General features: G+C 38.7%; 1 protein-coding gene across 1 annotated transcript in view; it reads right to left on the bottom strand.

The window, feature by feature from the left end:
* Window positions 1-1,515: 1,515 nt before the first annotated feature.
* The window catches only part of LOC104498326 (neuron navigator 3-like), a gene marked incomplete at its 5' end in the record, with an annotated part of 15,150 nt that continues 6,698 nt past the window's right edge, over window positions 1,516-9,967 (bottom strand). Inside the window, 5 exons of the mRNA XM_010141684.1 lie at window positions 1,516-1,580; window positions 1,657-3,708; window positions 5,940-6,143; window positions 8,817-8,935; window positions 9,592-9,788. Of these exons, the coding sequence (XP_010139986.1) occupies window positions 3,589-3,708; window positions 5,940-6,143; window positions 8,817-8,935; window positions 9,592-9,788 (640 nt within the window). The remainder of the gene's footprint in view (window positions 1,581-1,656; window positions 3,709-5,939; window positions 6,144-8,816; window positions 8,936-9,591; window positions 9,789-9,967) is intronic.

Raw genomic sequence — 9,967 nt, 5'->3', positions numbered from 1 at the left:
GCCCTGAAAACTAAGCAGGGAAAATATGAAGTGGGAGTAGAAAGGTGGTATTTGCTCTGTTTATAGCAAAAGCAAAATCATCACAAGAATACTGTGTGCAGTTCTCATACCCACACTTCAGAAAGGACTCTGACAAATCAAAAGGTAGTCAGAAAGTCTTGCAAAAACTATGCTGAGAACTGAAAGGCATGCCTTATCATGAAAAGGTAAGAATGAGCAAGCTGCTTGTCTTATCAAAAGAAAATGTAGAAAGTGTTTTTGATTGTGGTTGGCTTTTTAGTATAGGAGGAAAAGGCATAACAAAACACAGTTGTGGGTATTTTTCTCTTGAAAAGAAAGAGATATGAAAGATCTAACTGCAAATAAAGCCCACCAGTGAATAATTAGCCATATTGACAGCGAGGTGCTGGATTTTCTACTTCTTACTATTATGGCTAAAGGTCCTTCCAGGGATATAAAAATTTCAGGAGAAATTACAGACCTCATGCTGAGATTTATAGCCGAGAACTTGAAGCATCATAATAATATCTTCTGGCCTCAAAGTCTATGATTAGCTAACATAATTGTACTGTTTTCTTTGAATTCTATTGCCATATTGATGTATACCTGCTGAAGAAGTAGCTCTAATTGCTTCAAGGTTGAAAATAAGGCATAATGCCACACCAGTTTTGTACAGATTTACCACTACTGAAATCAATAGACTTGTATTTGAAGATTATTTTGAGAATGGGGAGACTGTAAAGTTGTTTCTGAACTGTACAACCTGTTCCCACCATGGAAACAGCCATTCAAAAACAGCCATGCTGAATCACTGGAACTAGAAACAATATTTAATTTGTTTCTACAGAGATTAGTTCTGCTGAATACAGAAAATCACATCCTTCGGTTTGTCATCCTCCTTGCATGCTTTTATATTTGAAATAATATGTAACTGTTAAGTGGTCCTGACTGTAAAAACACCAGACTGTGTTTTCAATAAATAATTCCACTTTAATGGCAAAGTAATAATTTAGACAGATACAGTGCGCACACCTGCAAAAAATATACGCAAGCTGGTTTACAAGCTAGAGGAACAATAAACCAATAGAAAATACATCATCCAGTTAAGTCCGATGACACCAAATACTTATTATTAGGCCTTTACAAAGACTACAAAACTTTTCAGATGATTTATTTCACTGTTTCTGTCTATTTACATGATATGTTACATCAAAAATGTACAAAATATAAAATGTGTACAGACAAATGTTTCACAAACAATTTCTGAGTTGTAAACTAGGTGGACTCACTGAGATGTATTGCAGGAAGTTTTGTATGTATAATATTGTGTGTTTGTATGTTAAGTATGGCAGGAATAGATTTGCAGGTTTGCTCAGAGCAAAGGTACAGAAAAGCTTTCATTTAGTGCTTTAAGTCAGTCAAGATGTATGGGCTGACATTTTGCATCAGAAATGGATCCAGATTTGGGGGCATGATGTTGGTCTGACTGAATCCGACATGCAGTTGAAGTTTTATTAGGGCAGTAGCACCGTGTAGGAACCTCTAGATTCAGTGATGCAGCTCATCACTGAATTGATGAGCTGCATCAATTCAGTGATGCATCTCATTACATCACTGGGTTGATTTATCTGCATTGATTTACCAGTGCAGAAAAACACTGCATTGATTTATCTTTGTTTTGCAGCGAATGACCACAGGGTGGCCACAAAGAGTTAATAGCACCAAATACACATCCTGAAGGTAACATCCATGGAGGTGTACAGTACATGTCTACACAATGCCAAAGCCCTTAGATACTTTCTTGTTTATATGCACCTATTTTAACCGGATGCCTCTTGTGCTAAAAAAGCATTTCCGATTATTCTGAGCAGTTTTAATGCAATCTGGTTTTAGCCTGCCGTGACATATGCGCTTAAAACATTTTCATATTTTTCCCCCCAAAATGTATTGGCTTCATATAGATATTGAAACATGCTGACTGTAACATTGATAGATCCTGCATAGTCATAACAACTGTAAGTACAGGACAAACACACCAGGTAATAACAGATTTTAAGGTTTGCATTCTGTATTTGTTTGCAACATACAGGAAATCTCAGCAAGTGAAACATCTCTTAACACTAACAGAATAAAATACAATTTGTTTTGTTTGTTTGTTTTTGATTTGATTTGTGCAAGGCTTTTTTTTTTTTCTTTTTTTTCTCAATATTTACAACACCCACCCAGTAGACTGTGCAAAACCAACCCACTTTTACAGTATAAACTCTTCCTCTTCCACAGTGGACATCACTGCTTCAGTGTTCTTTTATGCTGAATTCTTCATGTACAACAATAGCAATCAAAACAACATGCTAAAACTAGAAAAAAGAAAAAAAAACCCATACATTTGTGCTCATGCTGCATCAAGTGCATCCAGCTCTGCTGGATAAGAATTCAAAACATCTATCCTCCAAAAACTCCATTCCATGGGACCAAATGAATTTGCGCCAATTTTCTCAGCATTTAGGTGGCAGCAGAAGTGGGTTTGGGTTCCTTGTGTATTTCTGAGGGTAGGCAGAGCAATCTATTCACAAGATAAAAATATTATATAGCAACTGTTCTTTCTCCTATCCATTATTTTAAAAAATCATGATATACAGATATGAGGCTATTGTGTTAACTGACATTTTCTCATTAGTAAATGAAGAAAAAAACAGTGTAAATTACCAATGGTTTAGGAATTAAACCAACTGTTAAACTTCTAGAAATCTGTTTTAAGGCAGTGAGACAGCACCATAAGAAATGTTCCTTCTTTCACTGAAAAGGCTCAAACAAATGAAGCCCTAAAAAGCCTTTAATCAGTGTTGGTTAATAATTGGTATAAAACTGTTGTTAAGGAGTGGGCAGGTGGTTAAAAAAGACCTTTGTGGTAAAAACAATTTTATAAAATCTGTGGCTTGTGTACTAAAAACTTGATGGAGCGCATCATCGTGACCATGGCAGTTAGAATTAAATTGGCACTTATCCAGCGTATCACAGTCATGTTTTCTGGTGATTGCACAATACTGTTTGTGCTTTCTGAGTTACTATCATCATCTTAGACTCGTTTTGGAATGGGCAGTAGCGTACAACACAAACACCACTGCAGTCCTGTGACCAGCACCACGTGGCACAACAGAGGTTAGCAGAGAATTAGAAGACTGCATTGTTCATGCAGCACCTCAGGTAAACTAAAGGAAAAAAACAGAAGTTGCACCGTAAGCTTGTACAGAGAAACTGAGACACACACATAGAGAGAGAGGGAGAGGAAAAGGGAAAAAAATATTCCAGTTTGGCGAACGTGTGCAATCTGCTTTGATGCCCTTGGTCTAGGGCCCTTTCCAGTTGACAAACAGAGTCTCACTTGGCTCCATAGGTATTGAAATGCCTTGAAATTAAACTAATTCAAGCTTTCCACTTCAATTTTTCTTTCTGACTTTGCAGAGTTAGGTTTCCTGACTACCTACAACACACCATTCTCACTCAGGGACCTTGGCATGCTGCTTTAATACTGGCAGTGGTCTAGTGGAAAGAGATTTTACCATAATCCTCTACCAAGGTTTGTCTCTTTCAGAGAGTTGATTCAAGGGATGAATCCAAAATGTCATCATGGTGGCTGGTGCTATCACTGTCACAGCTTTGTGCACTCGAATAGTTGGCTGCCTCTTGAAGCCTCATTAGCATATTCATCTGAAAGAAGAAAGCAATGTTTACATAATCTCGTCTCATTTAATGCTGCAGTGACTGTTAAAATTTAATTAAGCTCCCTTGCTGTATGAGGTGTGCTGGTATCTAGCAGAGGGCACCAAACAAAAGGATTTCAGAAAGGGCAGGATGTCAGCCGCTCCTACTGGCACCCTTTTCATTGCCTTCTGGTCTTTAAATAGAAATTTAAAGGTCCAAAGAGCCGGAGGAATACAATGGAGCTGCCTGATAACTCTCTTTAATTCAGGGGTGAGACTGGCTGCAGCTGCAACACTGGCAAGGGAAGGAAGCCATATCGCAGCTGGACATCTGGGCCCATACTTGAAGTCAGTCAAGCTTCCAGATAATTTTTGGATGGAGTAGACACACTACATTGGAAAAGCAACTAAAACCATAATCACACTAACATACCCCCTCTGCAAGAGAGAGATGGGGAGGGAGTGAGAAAGGGGTGGACCGAGGCCAGCTGCTTCATAAAAGAGTCCCGTCTGCTGTCGAGGGGCTGACCTCAGCAGGGGAACAGCAACAGATACTCCTACCCAGGAGAAGAGACCCCCCACATAAATTGGGGATTATTAGAACCTGAAACCCATCTGAAAAATCATCAAAACCCCAGCATTATGCCGCAGAAAATTACCTGGATGCTTGATGCATGACTCTGTGTAATGATCAGGATTTTATTTGTAAAACATCCACTTCTGCCAGCATGCTCAGTGCCACAAGCAATACTGACATTGCTTTAGTGTTTTTAAAGGAACAAATACACTGTCACTACAAAAAAGCAGGTGATGAAAAAACAAAGAGAAAGAGGCATTCTTGTGTGTTTGTGTGTTAAGCCCCTATTTCCAGTTTGCTCAGGAATCCTTACATCTCTATGGTTTCAACCTGCTCAGCTTGTTACGTTTTCTCTAGGCATTGAACAGTGTTTTATACTCTTTAATGCTATCAGGTAGTTTTTGCTGAAGGTTTGACAAATATCCGTGTTTAAGAATAGAAGATACATGTGGTGGGTGTGCAATACAGCCTGCATGTGACATGTCCTGTTTCCACAAGTGCAGCATCTGTCTCCCCCGTGAACTTCACCACAGGCAGGGTCAAGCCCTTCATTCACAAGTTTCAAGCTTCCGATGTTTAGTCAGACACAGATATTGATCACAGTGATCACTCCACTTACAGGGAGTAACGGTGATGGGACACTGAACTCTAGCTGCCCAAGTATTTTCACCTTGGAGTGATGGAGATGATGCATATGTGCTGGAAGCCTGACCGTACACTCAATGGCAGCCCAAATCACAGGGTCAAACAATCACCCTGAAGCTTATGAACTGGGAGACTGGGCATCAAATGAGGTGTTTTTCTACACTTCTTCAGCATGCAAGGTCTTGTTTTGGTACCAAACACTTCAGTGAGGCTGAGGAGTCTTTTTCTTAGCACTGATAAGAGTTAAATGCATTTTCTCCTGAGAAACTCCCTTTTCTGAGGGCTGCCTGTATCCCAGAAGCATAGTTCTCTAAAATGGTATTTTGAACTGTGATAAAGGCAGTGTATAGAGAAAGAACAATACAAAAACAGCAGTTCAATATATGCAATTTAATAGTCCAATATCAGAGGAGGCAATGGTAAACCCAAATGTCTGGGATGATATTTAAATAAAACAATACATAGCATTGAGGGAAATCAACCTCTTATCTTTTAATGCGGCCACACTTACATTCCTCTTATATTGAAACTGTTTTATATTAAGACTGTTATACAGTCATCATTTATCTTGAAATGTTCTAAGGAATGGGAGGATGGCTCTAATTTGTTTTTCCACTGAATTCTCTGATGGACAAGTTAGATAATGCGAGTTTCTCAGTCCTTCATTTGTAGAATGTAGATGAAGGACTACCCAACCTGGATAGGAATTTTTAGAATAAACCAATTAATAAGTTGCTGAAGAGTGGCACCTAAACTTTATAATGATAAAGACTAGATAAATTACTTGACAGATGAGAAATGCAAACAGTTTAGGGACATATTAACATGATGGTGATACATGCCCCCCTGATGGATTTTCCTTTTATTTTCAACCTTTTCAATACATTATAGTAGATTCATTCTAAAAACCCATTTCGCAACAGGTACACAATAGTTTTTTACTGTACAATGTACAGTTTAACATGTGACAGTAAAGTACATACAGAAAAGCCTTTTCTGCAAAGTTTAAATCTTACCAGGGGATCCCCCTCTGTATCAGTCTGTGGAACGTGTTTTGAGGTTGTTCCTTCCTTTGCTGATGCATAACCTTCATAACCAACATCTTCTGGTCTTAACTGAAGTAGTGATGGCCACTCATGCTGTAGAGATGCAGAGCTCCATGGATAGGTATCAGCTACCCACTTGGAGGGATCCTCCCAGGGTGCCCTCTTACCATACATCTGTATTATGGATATAACACAGGTTAAGTATCCTACAGAGTTTTCAGCACCACTTGTAATAGCAGATTAAAGTTGTCCAAAACACCTAAACCATTTTAGCAAGTGGTTTGCTTTCAGATGTGCTCAGCACTTGGATATGATAAGACATTCAGAAGACCTAATCTCCATTAATGACCCTTCAATATGCAGAGTGGCTGCAAGTTGAAAAGCACTCCGCTAACTAGTGATACTAGTAGGCAACAGTGGGAGACACAAGTTCTTGGTATGATGTGAAATGAGACCTTTAGGTAATTTGCTTATGGCATATTACAGAAATTAACTCAGACGTATCTAAAACGTTTTAAGTTAATTGGATTTGGTTTGAAGTAAATTAAGAAGTGCCAGTATATTGTGCTCTTCTCCTAGCAAAATGGGATGCAGAAGCAGGCATCTGTCCACACTTTGAGATCTTTCACAAGGTTAAGAGATTCACAAAGGATAAGTTTTCCCTACCATGAAGCACAAAAATGCTTAGAAAACTGGAAGGATGCCAGAGGAAGAATGAGAATACTGTAAGTTTAGGAGGTCTTGTAGCTTCCTCACTAAAATGCACCCTTCTCCACATTGCTGTTCACAAGCAGCATGTTAACTGAAAGCCCCTTGGCTGCTGCTTTACAGATTTCCCTTTGCTGTGACAATGACACATTGGGGAACTGGGGCTTTCTGTGATTTCCCCCCAGCTCAAACAGCCTCAAGCAATTAAAAAAGCAATACGATATTGGCAGGGCATATGCTCAGGGTGCATTTAGGTGGGCTGCACTCCTAAAGGGAGTAAAACGGTGAAAGATTTTAGTGCTAAAGCCAGAGACATTAGTTGTGCTTATCACTGCAACACCTGCTCACAGGCATTTGCTGAACCCAGAGCTTCAGGTTAGGCAGCCAAGTTCCCTATATTATGCACAGAGATACTCAGACTCCTTCTGCCCTATAGGCTACTATAACAGGGATCTGCCTAAATAAGCCAAGAGGAAATGTTTCTCAGGAGGTAGCAGGCTGATTTCAGGCTGTAGGCAGCACATTTCCTCATCTGAGATTAACAGCGATTTAATCTTTTCTGGAGTCTGGAGAAAGGCTTCTAAATTCTGTGTCTGACAAGTGGGTTTGCAAAGTGCCAGGCTAGAAAGGCATTTTCTACCCATCTCTGGTTCCAGGAACATCTAATTATACCATATAAAAGATTTCTGTTTATTATTAATAATGTTATTCTATGGAAGACATCCAAAGCAACTAAAAATTGGAGCATTTCATGAAACAATGTATTTTCTTCTATATGCTGCCATCTTCTGCTCCAGAATTGAAGTTTTCATTTAAGTAGATATCCTGTATACTTGGGAAAATATGAGCATGAAGAATATCACTGCATTTTTATAGCTCATCTAAACTGCTGTTAATCTCACCATGGTTGTTCTATCAGATCTTTGCCAGTTTTTTGCATAAGGCATAAACACTCTGTAATTCCCAGAGAGATAAGCAGTTTTAGGAAAGTGTGAGGTATTCAACAAGCAAGATTCTAAACCTCCATCATATCAGTATGTCACTATGTCAATACAAGGTGATAAAGAAACTGCAGCTGGTTATACAGTGCCTTGACTAGTCCACAACAATCCCCTCTGCACTGTGCTGTAATTTCTTCCAGTGTCATGTGTGGCAAAAAACTGCCTTCCCACAAAGTATCTTTTCAGAGGACAAAATTGCAGTGCATAAAAGAAACCAAGAAAAAGCCAAATAAAGATTGAAAAAAAAAAGGAAATAATAAAGGATTAATTTAAAGATTTAGGTTTGCCCCAAAGATAAGGAATGGTCTGAAATCTTAACCTATATGGATAGCTTACAGGGCTAACTACAGCAAGTCTATATGTAGCCCTCTTTCTATTAAGGTACAAGAAATGTTAATAGTTTGTTAACAATCAATGGAACTGCTGCTAACACTTAGCTCTTGAGAGGACAGGATAGGGAGAACCATGAAGCACTCTTATTTGACGGCACTGTTACCCAAAAGGAGAATTACATCCAGGAGGAAACCTTAGCCCATACAGAGAAATAAAAAAGGAGAAACAAACCTATGGGAAATACAAGCAGGGTTCCAAGATCTAAGGGCAAAAAGGGACAGACCTTCATGTTCATTAAGGCTAAAGACTAAATTATTTCAATCTGGTTAGGAAAGGTCAGTAAACACTTTTCTTTTTTCCTGAAATTTCCTCCAAAAGAATTCTGTGCCTACATGTGAACATAGGTGGGAGAGAATTATACAGACCAGAGCCATTTTCTTGCACCAGTGTAAGGGCTATTAACTCTTCCATGCAGAGGTAGGATGGTACTGTCTTTACTCAGGGAGGCAATCTGAGCTCTATTTAGCATTGTGTGAACACTAAACAGTGGAAAAAGAACCTTCCTCCAGACACAGAGGAGAAACTTTCTTCAAAAAACACAAGATATGCTAGCGCTGGAGCAGACAAAGCCAAATTATACATCAGAGTAAGAGTAGGTCAAAATGAGTTAAAGGCTGATTTCTATAATCCCTGCACAGATTTTCTTCTTGCAAACACAACAGCATTCATCCTTCGATGCGTTGGTGGAGAAAGCCTATGAAACTAATTAAAAAAAAAAAAAAGCACTGGAAAACAAATGACATACCTGAAGTCCTTCTCTCACAGCTTCCAGAAGATATGGTACCAAGGAATAGTTCCAGAGGTCTGTGAACCACACTCTGGAGCCATCAACATCCATAGGGCAAGGAAGGAAGAGGCGAGGACCTGAGAAGTCAAGTTGTATATTAAAAAAGTAGAACTAGGGAACACACTAAAAATAACCCTCAGAGAATTAAAAAAAGTGGTATCAGAACAAACTCAAGTGAAGACAATACTAATATAGGACTAGGAAAAGGGAACTGTCAGTCTCCTGTTGTTAAAAATGAACTAGTGTCACCTTATCTAAGTGCCTAATGAATACTTAGAAGTTTTATGGGCACAGCTATGTCAAAGGATGACTTCCTTCCTAGCTTAGTTATTCCATGAAAAGCGCTCAGGTACATCTATAACTCCCACTTGCTAGTTTCCTGAACTGGCTGACAAAATGTTTTTATTACCGTAATTTTCTGCAGTATGAATGCAGGGGGAAAAAATAAGCTTAGGAAAGTGGCTACTGCGGTATTTTTTTTTAAATTTAACTTTTGAAAATCATTATTATTTACTTGAAAGTCTTCAGCAACCAAGGCAAAAATAACAGGAAATGCTTTCATTAATCATTCCATTTTCATTTCATTCTTGCTGGCAATTAGAACAATTCCCCACACTGATGATATATGTCCCATTGAGAGATGACAACTTTTAAAAACATAATATATCATTCAAAAATCTATAAAATGCTTAGCATGCATCCTTAATTCCAACCATTACACCAATGGACTCACCAATGGTTACATCTGAAGAGCTGTGCGTTTCTAGGAAGCTGTTGAGATGGTGCCATGTTTTGGGGATCCAGTCAATGATTTTAATGAGATCATTATTGCGTATGTTCTTTTCTATTTCAGTCTCAATCAGTTTTCTTCTCAGATATCTGCCCAAGAAACCTTTGACAGGCTCTGTGTGATTAGCACACAGCACCCACCTGGGTAGAAAAGATAAATGTCAAGCAACAATGAAGAGCAAATACATAATTTCCTCTTAAACTTGTAGATGAATGTTATCTCAAAAGCTTCTGGGTTCCTTTAGTCAGCACTATAAAACTGCTCCAGTAAACCGCATTATTGCCCACTGTTACAAGACAATCATTACAGATTTCAGCAG

The sequence above is a fragment of the Buceros rhinoceros genome, unplaced genomic scaffold, assembly GCF_000710305.1.
Source record: "Buceros rhinoceros silvestris isolate BGI_N320 unplaced genomic scaffold, ASM71030v1 scaffold34298, whole genome shotgun sequence".
NCBI classification, from domain to species: Eukaryota; Metazoa; Chordata; class Aves; order Bucerotiformes; family Bucerotidae; genus Buceros; species Buceros rhinoceros.
The sequence above is the reverse complement of the archived record's forward strand: the minus strand, read 5'-3'. Positions and strand labels throughout refer to the sequence as shown.